Here is a 21,518-nt window from a genome sequence, read left to right as displayed (position 1 = left end):
AAAAGGTCCAGGTACAATGAGAAACACATTTATGTGATTAAAACCTGTAGCAAAAATCACTGTAAATTATAGATCATCAATCACTATAAATTAGATAAAGAGGTGTAACTTTTGATGTGTGATGCACAGTGATTGCTATTGCTGTTGCTAAAACTTCAGCCTTTTTTTTTTTTTTTTTTTTTCAAGATGCATACATAAAGTTCACATATTCATTCATTCATTCACCGAGTTCCTCATGTCACATCGTGCACAACCTTCAAGAGCCTGAGTGATACATTGACAATCGCATTGATAATCAGCTATTAGTAAACTGCTATAAAACATATGTGCATATTTAAAACAGTAAAATTATCAGAAATGCCACTAGTTTGCAAAAAGCTACTGCTTCCAGTGTTATATTAAATAGTTGCTTTTATCACCAAATGTTAATTTAACAAATTTAATGTTTGATGATCATACTAATATTTGTCGAAGAATACCATTTATTTACACGTGGCACGTGTAGCTAGAGAGGCATATGTACAGTCATCTTGTCATGCAACTAACAGCAATCTTCAACCATTTAATAGACCGATGACCTCGCTGTTTGGTCTCTTCCCCCAAACAACCAACCAACCAACCATTTAATCTGTATAATACGATAATTTGGGCTTCTCAGATTAATACTTTCTGCTCCAAGGATCAAAATCACAATTTCCTCAAATTCTTGTAAACTATTTGGTTGAGGGCATGATGATAATGCTTTGCAAGGTAGAAAAACATGTATAGGGATGTGGTCAAGTCTGTGAACAAGACTGCAATAAGCTATGTGCTTTCATTCTGTTGTCCTGTGAATTTTACAAAATCGTTTCGTTAGTGTGTCACTTTTTATGGTCTGATAATTTTGAAACCCTCTTCCTCTTGTCACTGTTGCACTATTAAGTTTCTCTTTCTCAATACCTACTGTCACTGTCTGTAAGAGACAAACAGATTTTTATGACACAGTGTATGTATGAGCAATTCACTCTCGATGGAATCTGTGGAACACCAAATAAATAAATAAAATTAATGATATGACCCTCCCTTGGAATGACACTGTTCTACAGGTCCTATTTAAGTGATTAAGGATACATACAAATTAGTAAACAGAAACAGTTAATATGTAGTAGAAGGTCTAAATCTCTTCAGTTCATACTTGAATCAACCAGAATATTTACTAGTCACTAATTACTTTATGTCTTATTACATTTATGACACCAGAAGCAGTGAAGCTTGGAAGGTACTCCACAGCATGAAAAGAAAGTTATATTCATAGCTTGTTTTTATCATCTCATCCTTCGAATCCTCTTTTTATTTTGAAAGGTAATAAACAACCAAAATAATGTAACTGGGCTTCTGTTTTATATATTTATGCACTGCGCTGAAACTTTGAGATAAGTTAAAATTGTGCCTCAAATTGAGATTTGCATCAGAACACTCGGTTTTCTTTTTCACTCTTCTGTGCGTATCAAACTTTCTGCATACCATTAGCTCATATCCAAATGTTCTGAATGGAAATAGGCTCTCTGACTCAAGCCATCGGTATAGCAATCAAGGAAAAAGAACATGTTGGAGAATGGTGTAGTAGAGGTTTACCTGACCATGACTTTGGTTTTAGTACTACCATGAAATAATTTTACTTTTTAGTGTAGTATGTACTGTATTCGGTGTTTATTGCAAAAGATCAGAGTCAGTTTGTGAAATGTGCATGGATGGCACAAGCAACAAGAGTAATTTTCCAAGAATGATAGTGTCTGCATATGAACCTCAGTCTGAACAATTTTACCTTATAATGTTCGTAATTCATGTATGTTAATGTACTAACACTTTTGGTACTGACAGGCAGTCAGTTGGAGCTTTATATGCCATGTTTAAATTTCAGGGGCAAGAAGTGCACGGTGTGTTTGTGGCGCTGCCTCTTGCCAGCTGAGGGCTCACACAGCCACCCTAGGCATGGGTGGTGCACTCAGCAATTTCTTCCAATCAGGCAGTGCCTTGCTGTCTGCAGGTAACCACCGAGGCATCTCAGAACAGACACGTACCAAAGTGCGTGACATCTTTGATGCACTTCGTGCTAACCCTCGGATTACTGTTCAGAGACTTGAAGGGCTGCTGTCACAAATACCCAAGGTAATATCGCATAGGCAATGTGTTTATGTGTAACACATTTTAGTAGCATATAGATGTCATTGATTGCTTCACATGAAAATTACAAAATGTTGCTAAACAAATAAACGGGGTTGGGGTAGAAGTCACAATAAGAATTGTGTCTATACTAAATTATTATGTCATGGAAATAATAGTTAATTTTCATCTCCTTGAATATATGTGAACAGTTGAAGTAGGCTTGGGGAGTATGGCTGATGGCTGGGGGGGGGGGGGGGGGGGTGTCAGTAGGTACCAGTATAGGAATGTGGGGCGGAGAGGAGGCCAGTGCGTGGTGGAAAGGGAATGCAGATTGGCACTTGTAACATCTGCAATGATGAGCTTTTACAGCATCTGGTGATGTGGAGGACTGGATTAGGAGGTGGAAACATAATGGAAAAGGGAGACTGTAGGTACAGAATAAGTGGAATTAGGGTACTGGGGTAGGTGCGGATATGAATGTGGGGTAAGGGGTTAACAAATACTGGTGTCAGGAGGATTACAGGATCAGAGAATATGTTGGAACAGCTTCCATCTATATAATTCAGTGGAGTAGGTTTTGTGGGGAATGATCCAGAAGGCATAACCTGTGAAGCAGCCTTTGAAACTAAGCATGTTGTGCTCAGCATTGTGTTCTGCAACTGAGTGGTGAACTCTGCTCCTGGCCACAGTTTGTGGTGGCCATTCATGTGTGTGTGTGTGTGTGTGTGTGGTGGGGGGGGGTTGAGGTAGCTGGTTGGTTTTAATACCCACATAAAATGTTGTGCAGAAAATGCAGCAGGGCTGATAATGACTCAATTGCTTTCACAGGTAGTCCTGCCTCTGATAGTAGAGGATAAGCCTGTGACAGTACTGGAATAGGATGTGCTGAGTGGGTGTGTCAGGCAGGTTACATACCATTATCTTCCAGAGGGGTGTGAGCCATGTGGGATAAGTTAGGGAGTGGGTGTGGCATAAGAATGGACAGGTACGAGGGTAAGTCAATTATTATCCACAATTTAGTTATATATTTGTTTATTTTGCTAGTACTGTCAATTTACATTGATGACACGTGCTTTGTTTATTTGTTGTTATATCTTAGCAATTTTCAAGCTGCTAGGTTGGTTTCATTATTGCTGCTGTGCTGTTAATCATGGCTGCTCCACTGTCTATTTGCACCAAAGAAGAGCAACGTTCAGTGGTCTGGTTTTTGTGGTCAGAAGGCGTATCAGGGGCTGAAATTCATGAAAGACTTTCGGTACAGTACGGGAAAAGTGTTTTGCCACAACGGTGTGTCTACGAACGGATTGAAAAATTCCGAAATGGCCGCACAAGTATTACAAACGATGAAGGAGCCGGACGACCGTTTACCGCCACAATTGAAGAAACCATTAGCGTTTACGTGAAATGATTGTCATGGACAGATGATTAACTATTGACGAAGTGGCACACACGGTGAAGGAGCCGGACAAATGTTTACCGCTACAATTGAAGCAACTATTGAGCGTTCATATGAAATGGCTGTGTCATGGACAGATGATTAACTATTGACGAAGTGGCACACACGGTGAAGGAGCCGGACAAATGTTTACCGCTACAATTGAAGCAACTATTGAGCGTTCATATGAAATGGCTGTGTTAGACAGATGATTAACTATTGATGAAGTGGCACATCGTCTGCAAATTTGTCATGGTTCTGCCTACGAAATCATCCACAACAGACTTGGGTTTTGTAAAGTTTGTGCAAGGTGGGTCCCAAAACAGCTCACACAGTTGCATAAACAAACGCACTTGGACATCTGCAAGAAACATTTGGATTGCTATGGTAATGAAGAGGACAACTTAGATAGTATCAATACTGGTGATGAAACATGGATCCATCATTACGAGCCGGAGAGCAAACGGCTGAGTATGGAATGGAAACATCCAAATTCGCCATACGAGAAAAAGTTCCAAGACCCAACCATCTACAGGGTACTGGAAAATTATGGGGAAAAGGGCACAACAACTAGCAGTGTACATTACACTGAGATGCTTACTGCCAGGTTAAAGCCTGCAATTTGAAGTAAACACCGAGGATTGCTGTCAAAAGGTGTTGTGTTGTTGCATGACAATGCCCGTCCGCATACTGCTGACCACACTGTTGAAATGCTCGAGAAACTCAAATTTGAACTACTGGATCATTCTCCATATTGTCCCGATCTTGCCCCTTCTGACTATCATTTGTTTGGTCCACTCAAACAGGCATTCAGGGGCTGTCAATTTGACTTGGTCGAAGCAGTGAAAGAAGCAGTGCATTCCTGGCTCGCAGCTCAACCGAGAACCTACTTTAATGAGGGCATCAGGAAGCTTGTACAGTGATGGACCAAGTGTGTTGAAACACAAGGAGACTATGTCGAAAAATGATGTTCTTATGTTTCCTATTTGATTACAATAAAATTTTATAACTACTTTGTGGATAATAATTGACTTACCCTCATATATTGTATACGTGACGAAGTACTGCTTTGGGAGGAGTGAAAAGGTTAGTGGGTAGGACATTCCTCATTTCCGGTGATGATAGTAAATATAATATGATTTATTTTCCCGTCTAGGATTATATTTGTGATGTGGGGGTGAGGGGTGCTACTTTGGTATTCTATGGGATCAGACCATTTTCCCTATTCAAGTAGTATTGGGTCTTGAGACAAGTGTGAGAAAGAGGTATTATTCAAACAGCCTGTGGAAGATAAAGGATTCCTACTGCGAAAAAAATAAAACATACAGGAAGTACTCAGAAAATAGAATCTGGCATGGACATCAAGGGAAGCTTACACCTCACTTATGTCAGCCATAGATCTAACAAATAACAACTCAATACCCCAATGGAAAATAAGTTTTTACTCTGTGAAACAGTGTGTTTTCTGGTGGGACTTTGACGTTTTTAAAGCTGTGGCTAAATGAAAGTTAGCCTTAACTAAACACCATGGGTAACAGACACTGCAACAATTCCTGGAGTACAGCATTCAGTTCCAAAAACATCCTATGCAGTTGTTATTCTGTGACCTGTTGATTTAAAATGTGTAGATAAAAATTCCATGTCAAGATTGCAAATTGCCTTTACTGATTACCAGTTTCAGCTCATAACCAATCCATCTTAATCTAAAATGGTGTTCAGTGTGTGCCACTCTTCACACTTCATCATATTTTTTAGAGCAAAGTGACCCTAGTTAAATAATAAATATTAAAGTGAAAATCTTAGTTGGTTATGTAAATTGACAGTGTTAATTACTATTAAATGTTGTTACACTGCTCATTTTGCCATACACATGTACAATGATCATTGTGTCAGAATGATTGGATGTAAACAAGATATCATTTTTAATATTCATATCAGGAACAAGGAAGTATCTGTGTGACATCTATCATGGGAGAAGTTTAAGTTTAACGTTCCTGACGTAATGGTAGTACTACTGATCATTCTAAAGAATTGATGTAATACATTCAGTTCATGGAAAAAATAAAGTATGAGTAAACTGAAACAGTGTCAAAGGATTCTGAAGTAGAACTGCAGTGAATTTGAAATGAAAAAAATAGGTAATTCAAATTTTCGAGCTGATTTTGTGCACACCTGCCCTTAAGGGCATTTGTGTCTAAGGGTAACAAGTAGACATTGTTGTAAAGCAAGAAAATTACAGCTGGAATTTTAAGCTAAACTAATTGCTGATAAATTTGTGTTTCAATAGAACAGCAGAAGAATGAAGTATTTTTCAGATAGATAAAGCAGAGAAAGTCTTGATCATACAGTGTATGTAAACTTCATGTTGATTTTCAGTAATAATAAATACAAATTTAAAAATTCTTTTCAAAGAAGAAAACCAGGATCATGGGACATTTTTTTATCTGGTTAGCCATTTGCATTAAACAAGATTGTAAATAAGGCCATCTGTGACTCTCACTACATAAATCATATCATAAATAAGTACAGTATGATGGATTTTAGTGCAGCTAATTAAGAATAAGTACATCAGCCAAGAGATGAATCATAAATGGAGAGGGGGAGAGAAAGAGAGTGGGAGAGAAAGAGAGAAAGAGAGAGAGAGAGAGAGAGAGAGAGAGAGAGAGAGAGATTCCGTATCGAGATGTCATTGGTAGTTCCATTTGTCAACCAAACCAAATTTTCCCTACACTACAGAAAGATGAGGCATTTTATTTTATAAATAGCTGTAGTTTGCCTCACTTGCAGGCAGTCAAGAGAATTATATAGTGCCTCTAAGAAGTAAAAGACATGGCACCACTACTCTCAAAAGAACAACAACACCATATCATTGAATACTGAGATGTAAATTATGCCAAAATTAGTAAAGGAACAACCTCCAAAATATTATGTCATCTTTGAGGCATGCTTCCAGGCTATCAGTATTCAAGAATCAACTCACCAAAATGATTTATACTTAAATCATGGCCGAGCAAGGTGGCGCAGTGGTTAGCACACTGGACTCGCATTCGGGAGGATGATGGTTCAATCCCATGTCCAGCCATCTTGATTTAGGTTTTCCGTGATTTCCCTAAATCGCTCCAGGCAAATACCGGGATGGTTCCTTTGAAAGGGCATGGCCGACTTCCTTCCCCGTCCTTCCCTAATCCGATGAGACAGATGACCTCGCTGTCTGATCTCCTCCCCCAAACAACCCAACCCTACTTAAATCATGTGGAGCATCAATTTGCAACAAGCATCCACCAATCTTATTTCTGACAATGGTGTTTATAGCACTAACCTCAGAATATCAAGAAGCATGTTGGCTGCAAAGGTTGATGAAAGACATATTTTAATACTACTCTGATCTTCAATGTGACAATAAAGGACCTGTCATGAACCACCAACTAGTGAACTTATGGCTGTCAGCAAGCTTTATTTTGTTAGAAAGAAAATTGAATAATAGGAATTTTGTTGTATTTAAAGAGAAGAGAACAGGACAAACGGTCAGCTGTGGCCTTGTGAAAGTATCTATCCCCGTATTTGCCTGAAGATATTTAGAAAAACGACAGAAAACTCTATTTGTGTTGAGTCTCGTCGCACGCAAATCTCAGGCTAGCGCTGCAACAAACACACCACATCTTTTGGTTAATTAACATACAATTCTGTTGTATTTGTACATACTTGGAACGAGTTAGGTTAACAACATAAAAAAAATACACTGTTTATTTACTCTCTTCATGCTTTTCACTAGCCAGAACCACACACAGTAGCAGATGTTTTAAGACACCATGGAAGTTTGTTTTCTTGGCTAATTTCAACTCTGTTGTGTCGTACAATACCCAGTTTTGGACTAAGTGTGGCATTAACATGTTCCTTCTTCTGGTAAGGTTATCTAGATCTACATTTACACTCCTTAAACCACTGTGAAATGCATGATAATGTGTACTTCCCATTGTACCAGGTACTAGAATTTCTTCCCAAGCCATTCCTGTATGGAGCACAGCTTAAATGTGTGTGTGTGTGTGTGTGTGTGTGTGTGTGTGTGTGTGTGTGTGTGTGTGTGTGTGTTCATCCTCACAATCATTCATGCTGCCTTTCTTTGTATACAATTAATATCCTTTGTTAGATGTGTTTGGTATGGGTCCCACATGCACTTACAATATTCTGGCTTATGATGCATGAATGTTGTATACCATTCTTCTTTGTAGACTGCATGCATTTCCTCAGTATCCTACCAAGGAACTGAAGTCTATCTCCTGATTTGGACCTATGTAGTCTCCTGGCTTATGTGCGACTGAACCTATGTAGGATTTGATTTCATTTCCCCACAGATTGTTACATCTGGATATTTGTGGGAGTGGACTCCAGTTGTATCTCATTTATGTATTAGTCATAGGATGTTGTGTTTTTGTATTTTCTAATGTGCAAAATTTAAGCATCTGACTGCAAATAATATATTGTACAAGTCACAGTTGGGGTTCCTTAACAATTCTGATATAAAGAAGACTATGTACATGTACAGTGAGAATGTATTTAATTCATTAGATAACAAATTAGAGGCTACTGGCATTTTCTGTGACCTGTTAAAAGCCTTTGACAGTGTGAATTGCAGCATTCTCTTAAGTGAATTAGAATATTATGTTGGCACTAGCAGTGCTGTGAAATTGTTGGAGTCTTACCTAGCTAACAGAAAACAATGTGTGTCATTATGAAATGCCTGTGGAGTAAGCAGTTATTCTTCGTCTGATTGGAAATTATAATTATGTGTGACGTTCCTCAAGATTCCTTCTTGGGTTTGTTGCCTTTCCTTGTGTACATTAATGACCTCTCTTCTGTTACGTTGCCAGATGCAATGTTTGTTTTGTCTACAGAAGATAAAAACATTGCAATAAATAGCAAGTCAAGTAGAAATTTAGAAATGGCTGCTAATTAAATTTTCACTGACAATTAGTAAATGATTTAAAGCCAATTCACTCTCATTAAACTTTGGAAAGACCCACAGTATTGCAGCTCAGAACCTGTAGGAGATTTCCTTTCAGCATGTGTATAACGTATGAAGACGTGCAGGTAGAAGAGGTTGACAGTGTTAAATTTCTGCGATTAGGATTTGATAATAAATTCAGTTGGGAAGGGCATAACACAGAGTTGCTGAAGCACTTAAACAAGTCTGTATTTGCAATGTGAAATGTTATCAGTTGTAGGAGATTAAAAAAAAAAAAAAAAAAAAAAAACTGCATACTTTGCTTACTTTCATTCTATTATGTAATATGGGATCATATTCTAGGGTAACTTGTCAAACCAAGCAAATGTTTTTAGAGTGCAAAAGCCTGTAATAAGACACATTTGCGGTGTAAATTCAAGATCATCATGCAGAAATCTCTTCAAGGAACTGGATATTCTAACCACTGCTTCCCAGTATATTTATTCCTTAATGAAATTTGTTGCAAATAATATGTCTGTTCCCAACCAATAGCTCAATACATAGTATCTACACTAGGAATAAGAACAATCTACATAAATATCTAAAATCACTTACCTTGGACCAAAAATGGGTCCATAATTAAGGAACACACATTTTCAATAAATTTCTTGTGACCACTAAAACCTTAGCTTCAGATAAAGCACTGTTTAAACAGAATTTGAAAGACTTTGTGGTTGGAAACTACTACTACTCTGTTGAAGAATATCTTAACAGGGACAGTTAGATCAGCTTAAGTAAAAATGTCTGTAAAGTTGCATTTTTAACAGTACTTGGTCACAGCAGTTGAGGTTAGTCATTTTATGTATGATCAATTTATTAAAAGTGCATAACAATGTTTCATTCTGATGGTGTGTTAATTCTGTAAATAGTAGCAATTCCAGTTTATTGTAATGTATTCTTATATCTTGAAAAATGATTTTATTCAAATGTGTTATGTTCTACATTTTTTGTGTTACATACTTTATGACATGTTCCACACCCACAAGAATCATCTCATTTTTGGGTCTATGAAATGAAAGCTGAATCTACTCTAATCTTACATTTCTGATATTTAAACCAAGTTGTCAATCATTGAACCACTTTGAAATCTTGTCCAGATCTGCCTGAGAATTTGTGCAAGTTTTTTGGGTAGTACTTCATATGACTGTATCGTAGACAGAAAGTTTAAGGCCACTATTAACATTGTCTGCCAGGTCTTTAACATACAGCATGAACAATAAGTGTCCCAACAAACCTCCCCATAAAACACCTGAAGCTGTTACTGAACCTGTTGATGACTCTCCATCCAAGTTAACATGCTATGCTTTCCCTATTGAAAAATCTTCCATCCAGTCACAAATTTCTTTTGATACCGCATATGATTATACTTTCATTAATAGGCATTAATACGGTACCTATCAAGTCAAATTTTGTTCGAAGTCAAAATATACCATATCTAGCTGATTGCTCTGATCTGTGGCTTTCAGTATGTCAAATGAGGAAAGCACAAGTTAGGTTTTTCATGACTGATGTTTCCAGAATCCATACTATTTCAAACACTGCATTAAGTTCAAGCTCAGAATATGTTCTGTAACATCGTACAACATAAGTGTGAGGACTAGCCTCTGAATTGTGAAGTATAGGTGTATGGGCGCAAGATTAACAGCACCGTAAAACCAGGGGCGAACTTCAGAGCTACGACTACAGTCACTCATGAAAACACTTCAGGGCTAAACAGTAACGATTTTTCTGTATTCCTGATGGCAACAAACAATGTTGCAAAAAATGATGCAAAACTTTATATTATTTTCCTTAAATGGAGAATTCAAGAATTCTTGAATGTGATTGTTTTTAATGTACCACATAGTCATAAACTACATAACTGATTCTGTGTGAATAAGGAAGTACAAGAGAAAAATAAAGATGTTTCACATGTATTTAGGGAATTTAAAAAGGCAACAATTGTTGATATAACCACACTAGCGAAATGATTTCATACAGAATAAATTTCCTTTACTTCACGTAGTTTCATATAGCTCATGGCTTCCACATCAACATGTTGGGAAACACATTTGTTAGTTGCAAACTTTCAGATGCAGTGAGGTATTAAGCAAGTTACACGTTCACAAAATCTGGTTGTGGCAGACATCTGAGAAGATCAGTTTGGGTTCTGGAGCAGTGTTGGAACACATGAAGCTATACTGACCCTATGACTTCTCTTATAAGCTAAATTAAGAAAAGGCAAACCTGTATTTATAGCATCAGCATTAGCATTAGACTTAAAGCAAACTTTTGACAATGTTGACTGGAATGCTCTCTTTGAAATTCTGTAGGTAGCAGAGGTGAAATACAGTGACAGAAAGCAGATGGCAGTCACGTAAGTCAAGGGGCTGAAAGACAAAACAGTGATTGAGAAGAGAGTGAGACAGGGTTGTAGCCTATCCCTGATGTTATTCAAACTGTACATTGGGCAATCAGTAAAGGAAGTCAAAGAAAAATTTGGAGTAGGAATTAAAGTTCAAGGAGAAGAAATAAAAACTTTGAGGTTTGTTGATGACACTGTAATTCTTTTAGAGACAGCAAAGGACTTGAAAAAGCAATTGAACAGAATAGACAGTTTCTTGAAGGGAGGATATAGATGAACATAAAAAGGCAAAACAAGGGTAATGGAATGTAGTTGTATTAAATCAGTTGATTTTGAGTAAATTAGATTAGGATTAGCAGATGAGGTTTTCTATTTGGGCAGCAAAATAACTGATGATGATTGAAGTAGAGAGGATATAAAATGCAGACTAGCAATGGCAATATAAGTGTTTCTGAGGAAGAGAAATTATTTAACATCAAACAAAGATTTAAGTGTGAACATGTCTTTTCTGAGGGTATTTGTCTGGAAGTAGCTATGTATGGAAGTGAAATATGCTTGATAAATAGTTTAGAAAAGAAGAGAATAGAGCCTTCAGAAATGTGGTGGTACGAATACAGTAAGCAGACTGAGAAGGTTGCAGTAGTTATTCGAAAATGAAGAGGCTTGCACAAGATAGAGTAGTGTGGAGAGCTTCAGCAAACCATTCTTCAGACTGAAAAAACGAACAACAGTCTCCAAAAGATAAAAATGGTGTATCTTTAGAATTTAGCATGTGACATGATGAAACAGTAGTTCTTTCTCCCAAGTCCAAGAGCATTGATGAAAATAATGCTCTTAACATTTTGACAGTTCCAACTTAGACAGTTAAAGTGTATGCTATTCTGATATGCCACATGCAGATGAGTGCTCATTTGAGAATGAAAACAGTGATAAAATATTTATGTTGCTGCAAATCAATATTTGGTCTATGATAAATAAACTGTTAGAATTAGAACATTTTTGTGACATGAAGGATGTAGCTGTGATTTATGTATCAGAACACTGGCTAACAGAAAATCAAATAGACCGTTTTGTTCCTCAAGGATATGTTGTAGTTGACATAATGTGCAGGAGACAGAAATAATGGAGGCGCTAGAGTTTACATCAAACATGATATACCGTTTTCAAAACTGGATATCACGCAACACTGTCGAGAAATAAATACCAAGACTGATTGAAGAAAATATAATAATAGTTAGCTTGTATAGGTCTCCAAACGAAGATATAAATGTTTTTTGGTTAATCTGAATTATTGGTTAAGAGACTTTTTAAGATTAAAACCAAGTTTGTTATCTGTGGGGATTTTAACATTCAAATGGGAGATTCAAAGCAACAAAACTGCAGAACATTTTTTAATATTTTCAGATCCTTAAACTTGTATCGCACAAACAAATGACCTATTCACAGTAATGCTTGTCTAGATAATATTGTTGTTAACTTACATATAGTGCATATGTGACTAGCCTGGCTGATGGAAATGTTATGGACCATGATTTATTGGTTTTAACATTTTATCATAAGAACCCAACTTATTCCAATAAATTTCGTGTGCCATGCCATGATAAAAAGCATGTTATGTTATTTATTGACAAGTTAATGAACACAAATTGGGACTCTGTATTTGAGTGTTGAACAGGAAAAGCTGGAGTTGGAAACATTTTGATAACCTTTTAAAAAATATAGTGTTTTATGGTATTCTTTTCCCCCATTAGTTAGTTCCTCAGGTAAATGTAAAAATAAACAGCAAGTATACAAAAGAGTTGGCAGAATTAAGAGAATAATGCTCATAGTGTATAAAGTATATAAAAGTGAAGATAATTTAGACTGAGTGGAGGTATAATGTTTACCTTAGAAGTAAAAAAGTATTTTTTAATACTAAGTTCATACAAGCCAGAAAAACAGCATGTGAAAGGTACATGGGAGGTTCTCCAAATAAGTGTAAGGTTGTATGGGAAATAATTATTCCAATTGAGTATATCAAGCTCTGCTTGATCCAGGAGAATTAAATGACTACTTTCAGTCAGAGAATCTGGAGACAAGTTAAGCCCACAGCCACATCTGCAAGGGATTTGCTTGGTCCCCAGCTGTCTGTAGGGCCTATCTTTTATTTGTATAAAATGATACCTGATGAGGTCTGTAAAACTGTTACTAAATTATGTAATTCCAAAAGTAGGGACTGCCACTGGATGTCTAATTATGTTATTAAAAGATCAGTTTAGTTGATAAGTAGGCCACCAAGCTTCATTTTAATAAATGTTTAGAGTATGGAGTTTTTCCAGATTCACCCTAAATCTCAAAAAATGGTGATGAATGACTTCTGCAGTACTGTTGACCTGTTTCTGTTGTGCCAATACTCACAAAAATGCTGGAATCCATCATGTACATTCAATTAAGCAATTATTTTGAAAAGAATGACTTTATTTTCAAAAATCAGTCAGGATTTCGGCTAGGTAAAAATACCACTGCAGCTGTTCTGGAAATTGTTGATCAGAACTTAACAGCTTTCAAAATTGAGGAGATGCCGTCACTTGTGTTATGCGATATACATCAATATTTGGCTGCAGGCCTTTTAACATATTACTAACGAGATAGTGGTGTACACAAATCTAAATTAGCAGTTATTACCTCATACCTCAACAACAGAAGACAGTTTGCCTCAATAAGAAATAGACGTTCCCCCTTAGTAAAGATGGTACAAGTGTTCCACTGAGATCTGTCCCTATCCCCTTCTTTTTCATTGTGGCTATCGGTGACCTTCCCCATTGTGCATCACAGTCTGTAATGTAATTTAATTGCATAGATAAAAAATCTACTCATCAAGTGGTGGCAGAACACACATAAAAGAGGTTCTGTAATCTGTAAAATAAGGGAAAGGCAACCACTGACCTGTGGTGGATTGCTGCATGGAGCACAGAAACACACAACGGAAAACATCACACACATTCACACACATAACAACCAGACACCAAAATGCATACTCCTGTGACCATAGCAGGGCTTGCCACTAATGGCTCTTTGCTTGCTTTATTGAACATGTAACTCTTTCTATTTGTTTTTCAAACAATGGGAAGTCCAGGAAGGAATAACAGCAATACAGAAAGGATAGGTTGCTACTTACCACACAGAGGAGGCACTCAGTTGCGAACAGACACAATCGAAAAGAATGCTAGAAATGTTCAGCTTTTGGACTAATTCCTTCATCAGAAGTAGAAAACACACACAAACATTCACACAATCTCAAACAAAGTCTGTTAACAAATTTTCAAGAGCTGGCTTTACATGATGACTCTAAGAATATAATACAATCCCATGTGTATTGTTCACATGGGGATTGTGAAGACAAGATGAAGACAAAATTAGAATATTTACTGCACACACAGAGGCATGCAAATAATCATTCTTCTCGTGCTCCATAAGTAAATGGAGTGAGAAGAAACCCCAATAAATGGTTCAGTGGGATATATCCTTTATCACATACCTCACAGTGGCTTACAGAGCAAAGATGTGGCTGTAGATGTAGAGAAATGACTACTGTCATCTCTGGGTGCTAAGGTCCAAGTGCAACTACATCCAAGGTGAGCTGTTTTGTTTGCATGGAAGTTTGAGCTTCAGGTGTACCCTTTCGAGAAAATCTTCCCCATTTCCATATTAATGTTTTTGCAGTTCAGTATTGAGATTGTTTATGCATTTTTCTCAATCATTTGGAAGGAATACTATCAGGATCAAGTATGATTTAAATTGCCCTCTGTCACGGAAGTACAAAATTGTGCTACCCTAACAGAAATGGATTTGTTTCTCATGAAGTGTGAAAAAAGGCTTTAAAAGTAGGTGTAAAAAGCCTTTGAGTCTAAGGAAGAAAGTAAAATAACTAATTCAATTAGTCGTATTATAATCCAATAACTCAGAGGTAATAACGTCAGAAGCATTCAACATAGTCATTGCATAAAAGTTAGCCACCGCTGTTTATTTGTTGATTTAAAAATACGAATATTTTGGTATAAACAGGTTGCTTCTATATTTGCTCACATGGTTATTCTTCAGGGGCATTAAATGGATTTAAATACTGAGATTGGAGATGAAAAGTTGACTACAAATTGGATGTTTTATATGAAGAATTGATGAAAATGGGTGTTAACGTCAGTGAGTGAGACAGTTTGGTGCTGAGTAGGAACTTTTTGACAGTCCATGTGAGATTAACTGATGAAAAGATAGATATTGTCAATTGATAGCTTATACTGATTCCTCAAACAGTGCCATATATTTAGAGATTTGTAACAGAATTTGGATAACTTCCTTGTTCAAAAGTGCCAATACACTGACATGGTATATTACCATAAGTGTCCAAGATGAGCCTGTATGAAACATACCTTGCACCTTTATTGATCTGCATGTGTTGGAAGTGGCAACAAGAACTGGATTACACAGGAGACACTCATAGGTAACACAAACAACAAGTAAAATCAAAATAAGGAATGAATGTATTGGATAACAATAAGAGACTGGTGATCTTAGATGTTTAGTCTCTTCAAGCCTTTAATAAGTAGTGGGGATTAGACAGTATGGATAAGGATGAGATGAAAAGACATGTATGTAAGAAATGAAACACTGGCCATGGCTGTAACATAATTGTTACAGGAAGATTTCATTTTGATCTGAAAAACTGGAAGACGTAAACTGTTATGATTTGCAGTATTTTGCTGCAACGTTTATCTTAAAAGTTAAGTTTATTACGAAATTCACATTTCATGTGTTGCGCTGTTATTACAGTATTACTAGTTATTGCAATAAGTTGCAAATGTCTTGTATAGATAGGTATGAAGTGGTTAATTATTTAAAAAATATAAGACTCACGGTGATTGACATTTTAAATATATAATTTAATTTGTAGAATGAAAACATTTTATTGGAGCACAACGATGAAGGCTACAACCTACTGCAGAAGTGTGTGGGTCTCAATAATGTGGAAATGGTACGCTGGATTTTGTCACGAAATACAGATGTCAACAGGGGAGCTTGCTCCTTACCATTACATATAGCGTGCCTCAAGGGGTGAGTACATTCTGTCATCCAAACATTTCAAAATTACATTTATTTTTCACTCTGTACTGTTGTTTCACAAATGTTATGGTTTTCTTTATGCTGCTCGTGTGGAACATAGATCTTTTGTGAAACAAAAAATTCCAGGATTACAAATGTTTGGTGTTACTAGCAACTGATGTAAAAATATATTTATGAGTTGTCAAAATATGTGTATATGAACAGACGCTGACAAAAAATATTTGCTTTTCAAACTGGAAATTCTTCGATATGGCCAAAGAACAGAAACCTTGTGGGAGATGCTACTACAGGGAGTAGGTAGGAAAGTCACCTGGGAATGTGAATCCAGAGAGACAGCCATCCAGAATGAGACAAAATCACCGATGAAGTGATACCAACTGATGAGATCAGAAAACCTGAACAATTCAATGTAGAGCAGGAGATAAGGGAGATAAATGCTGAAATATTTCTGCAGTATTACCCACAATGGAAGCTTAGAACTTGACTAGCCAACATAGAAACCTGAAGAGTTATTGTATTTCAGTTGGTCTTATATGGTTGTGTCACACATTGCTCTCCTGTTGTCCTACCAGTTACAAGATTGAAGTATACAGTTTATACATTAATTCACAGTGTTGTATAGATACCATTAAGGCTCTCAGAGACGTGGAATGAATCAAGATATATATCAATGAAAGACAAGGAAATTGTTGAAACTTAATCTGTGTATTGTGCTAAAAGTGAACTATCACTATGATGCATAATGCTATTCATGCTTAGTGCCAGCTGAGATGATACTTTCAAAAAAGATGTGCCTCCTAAGTTATACCAGACTATTGCTGTTTATCCAGTGATGGCAGATTAGTATTTACACAATTACAATGTCTTTTCTCAAAGGAAACATTTACCTACATTTATAAATACTGCATACTATTTTACAATACAGCTTTATCGGAAACACTGCTAGCTTGCATGTAGCTAACAGAACTTTAAAATTTCTGAACGTAGATATTCTGATAATTCGTATAAAGAGTGGCTAAAGAGGCAGTGGTCAAGGCGGGTATCAGAACTGGTAGAGAACAGTTTGGGTAATTGATTACCATGAAATTAGTACTTTTACACCTAGTGCGGAGCTCAGCAGTGTCACCTGTGATTTAGGTGCTTTGGGAAAGGATCTCAGGGCAAAAAGATTGTGTAATAATAGTAGGAGGTGCAGGTAACAGTTTGGTGATAACCATAATTATACAACAGAGGTTTACATTAGTAACATCAGTGAGAATGCTCCTCACACTAGTGTGAAAATCATGTTAATTCGAAAGTTGAAAAATCACTCATGAAAGAGGAGGTTCATATGTGGACATGATGGTGCAGTACCCATCTCTCTGTCACATCCTATACAGAATGCTTTTGGTAAGGGGCTACTTGCATGGCTAATAACTAGTTTGATCAAAGCAGTATCGAACGTGGAGGGTGCAGTGGTGGGCCCAGGGGAAACATTGCTGACAGTTAAGAATGTCTTTTATTAACTTCAGTACATGATATAGTGAGATGACCATGCCTTTTCTTATGTCTCTGGCCTGATGTTGATGAGGCAGTGATGGCTGCTACCCTGGATGCTGAGCTGACAGAAGGCCATGGTCAACCAGTAATCTTTAGAGGCTATGGCCATTGAAGTCTGCATCATGCTACTTTTCTCGGCATCATGGAGGCCTGGTGGACTCTTGCTCTGCTTGTGTCATCACAGGAGTGCATGAAGATGGCTGTGCTCGAGGTACGATTTGCTGCTCTCTGGCAGGAGTTGGACAGCACCTGATGCTGTAGCGCCAAGTCCCACTAGTAACTCACCGTTGATGGTGGGAGACATGGGTGTCAGGTGGGTGAGACCGTGCCACTGGGTCCCATGAAGGATGTTGTGCTGGTGGCAGGCATAGAGCATGGTCTTGAACCCACAATGCTACTGGTGGTGCCCAGTTGTCTTTCTGTCCGGTGTAGCTCTGGCATTGAGGTGGTGGTGGTGGTGGTGGTGGTGGTGGTGGTGGTAGTAGTGCTGCTGGTTTCCAGTGATGAGAAATGATCCTGTGCTTTATTTCAACAAAACCCGGCACCTGGGCACATTGCCCATAACAAGAGACTTGCGCTAGTGTAGTGACATTGCCCTACTGGCTAAACGGTTACCAGTGTGTGGTACAGCTTACTGCTGTGCTCAGCTATCCTGGCTTTGCAATCCCCTTGTGTGCCTGTTATTGTGACCCATGTGTCACCACATTGGCAGCTACTGATTCAGGGCTGTTAACACAACACTCCAAGTTGGCTCCCACACTGATTCTCAGCACTTTTGCTAAATACTTATAATTTTTGCTGAAAGACTGGGAAACAGCACTACACTGTCCCACTGCATGGAGAAGACCTGGTCCCTTAGGTCTTGCTCCAACCTGGATCTCTACTGTGATTACCTTTGCCCTTAGTCTGTAAAATGAGAAATTAATATTAAATCAACTAACCTTAATTATTATACTAATTATACTCTTAATTATTATACTCATCCTCAACTTCATAAATCTGTTTATCATCCCTTGCTTGTACTGCTTAATCCCACATCATCCCTTGTTGCCCTACTCACTAACTCAAATGCTACATAACATATGTCACTGCCAGGCATCTTGCCATGCTTATGGCTCAAAAGGAACTTTTAACTGTCCCTTCTACACTTACAAGCTAAACTGACTCTGCTTCTTTTTAAATAATTATCCTTAATATATCAACTTTAACAAAACTTGGTCTGAATTCATTGAACTCATACACTTGGCATATCATCTGTCTGTATGGTGGTGTCTTAAGCCTTTGTTTTGGAACAACTTTCAGAACTTTGTTCCTGAGGCAACAGTTCTTCTTATGCTTCTCAGGACTACATGCTCCCAAAACTATCTTTGCAAGAAACCACATACAGCACTACCATTCACAATATTTCAACATATAGTCCCACTTATTACTCCCCCCTGTAACGCTCCTTAAAGACTGAATTTCTTCCAAAATACTTGATTGTCTTGTTTGTCTGCTCACCCAAAATGACTTCCTGATGCCTGCTGGTACTGTATCATGTGAGTTACTCCTTAATGTAGGTGTACATGGTTTTAGTGGTTTGTCTTTTATACTAGATGCACCCTGTGACAGTTCTACACTGGCAGCAGCTTCCTGTCACCGAAGGCTAACTTTAGCATGATGTTCAGTCAGTGTGTTTTCTTTCAGGCTTGTGTTGCACCCTTCGTCCACTTAATACTTGTCATGTGCACGCTACTGTGGCTGTGCTGTAAACAGCTTGCTGTATACATCAGCTGCTAGCCCTGAAGGCTGTGACCCAGTTCTTGCGCTTGCACTACATCCTGAACCTCTGGTTTGTGCTCTTCACAGGTTCAGCCCTGTTGGTTTCATTATCCACTTGACGACCCAATCTCCCCATTCTTTTCTTCCACTCACCCTGCTTCTTAGAAAATATATGTGCCTGTGCAGTTTCTGCCACACTCTCTGCAACACAACTACCAACTACTTCTTGTGTATTCCCTGTAGTGTCTAAAACAACAACATTGTCTGTGCTTCAAGTATGCATGATGCAAAAATCACCGGCATATGCATTTCCCTGTGCATCCAACACAAGTTCTCTGGCCTCAACAAAACAGCTATCACCATTCAACGGGGCAGACTGCACTTACATCACCCACGTTGTCATCCCCATGCTTAATCACTTCAGCATAGCCCACACTCTTGCTTGGGCTTACAGTTACCCGGACTCCACAGTTCCATTAGATATCAGAGCTGGTATTTCTAGATTACTATTCTTAACTTTAGCGAGTCACTACTCTCTGTGTCACATAAATTCCCAGGAACTTGTACTTTGACACCATCTACCACTAATTTAACCATCCTACTGAAAAAAAAATTGTCTAACAAACTAAGACATTCCTCCTACTCTTTACAGAACTGACAGGTTAATTACATCAAAAAGAAAACAAAAAGACTGCACTCACACCACAATGAAGATACTATGCTGTAGGTGGTGGTGTTCTTCCTGCTTTCACCAAATGGCATGGTGACGGGCTTGAAGATCACCTGCTGACACCTGGTGGTAGGGTGTGGTGGCGAGTTGTGGGCCAGTTGGCCCAGTGGAAACACTGTTGACAGTTGAGAAAGAGTTTTATTGACTTCAATAAATTTTTTGCGTGGCTGATGTTGACGAGTAGGCAGCAGCTTCCACGCTGGGTGCTGAGCTGGCACTATGTGATGTCAATGTTGTTGTTGATGGAAGGCCTGTGGTCAGCCAGCAGCCTTTAGAGTCCACAGCTGTTGATATCAGTGATGTGCTACTTTCCTTGGCGTTTTGGAAGTCTGATTGTCTCTCACTCTGCTGGCATCACCGAAGTGGTGTGTGAAGATGGCTGTGTGTGTGGTACAACTCGCTGCCATCTGGCAGGAGTCGGACGTCAACTAGTGTTGTGGCACCAAGTTGCACAAGGAACTCAGTGTTGATGGGAGCAGGCACAGATGGCAGGCTGGTGGGCCTTTGGCACCAAGTCCCTTGAAGGACATAGTGCTGGTGGCAGGCACAGATTGGTCTCAAATCCATGGCTGCTGCTGGTGGTGCCCAGTTACCTCACTATCTCACATAGTTGTGGCATCATGGTTGTGCTGCTGGTTTCCAGTGATGAGAAGGGATCCCCTGTCTCAGTATTCAGACTTGTTTATGTGCCTGTGGCATGCATTTGTTTCACTAAAACCTTGCACCTACTGAAGCTGCCCATAACAGGAGCCTTGCAATGCTACAGTGATATTACACTGACGGTGAAACAATTACCATTGTATTGTACAGTTTATATTTACATTTACATCTACACCTACATGGTTACTCTGCAGTTCACACTTAAGTGCCTGGCAGAGGGTTCATCGAACCATTTTCATACTACTTCTCTACCATTCCACTCTCGAATGGCGCGTGGGAAAAAGGAACACCTAAATCTGAGCTCTGATTTCTCTTATTTTATTATGATGATCATTCCTCCCAATGTAGGTGGGTGTCTACAAAATATTTTCGCATTCAGAAGAGAAAGTTGGTGATTGAAATTTCGCAAGTAGATCTTGCCACAAAGAAAACCGCCTTTCTTTCAGTGACTGCCACCCCAACTCGCATATCGTATCAGTGAAACTCTCACCCCTATTGCGTGATAACATGAAATGAGCTGTCATTCTTTGCATTTTTTCGATGTCCTCCATCAATCCTACCTGGTAAGGATTCCACACTGCGCAGCAATATTCCAGTAGAGGACGGACAAGTTTAATGTAGGCTGTCTCTTTGGTGGGTTTGTCGCATCTTCTAAGTGTTCTGCCAGCAAAGCGCAGTCTTTATTTCACCTTCCCCATAATATTATCTATGTGGTCTTTCCAATTTAAGTTGCTCATAATTGTAATTCCTAGGTATTTAGTCGAATTGACAGCCCTTAGATTTGTGCGATTTATTGTATACCCAA

General features: G+C 38.3%; 1 protein-coding gene across 2 annotated transcripts in view; it reads left to right on the top strand.

Annotated features, from left to right (window-relative positions):
- Positions 1-21,518, top strand: part of LOC126419065 (ankyrin-1) — a 155,726-nt gene that overhangs the window by 2,380 nt on the left and 131,828 nt on the right. For both annotated transcript variants that reach the window (XM_050086144.1, XM_050086143.1), the window contains exons 2-3: positions 1,901-2,148; positions 15,854-16,014. In XM_050086144.1, the coding sequence (XP_049942101.1) occupies positions 1,972-2,148; positions 15,854-16,014 (338 nt within the window). In that variant the 5' untranslated portion in view covers positions 1,901-1,971. The remainder of the gene's footprint in view (positions 1-1,900; positions 2,149-15,853; positions 16,015-21,518) is intronic.

Source organism: Schistocerca serialis, chromosome 9, assembly GCF_023864345.2.
Source record: "Schistocerca serialis cubense isolate TAMUIC-IGC-003099 chromosome 9, iqSchSeri2.2, whole genome shotgun sequence".
NCBI classification, from domain to species: domain Eukaryota; kingdom Metazoa; phylum Arthropoda; class Insecta; order Orthoptera; family Acrididae; genus Schistocerca; species Schistocerca serialis.
The sequence above is the reverse complement of the archived record's forward strand: the minus strand, read 5'-3'. Positions and strand labels throughout refer to the sequence as shown.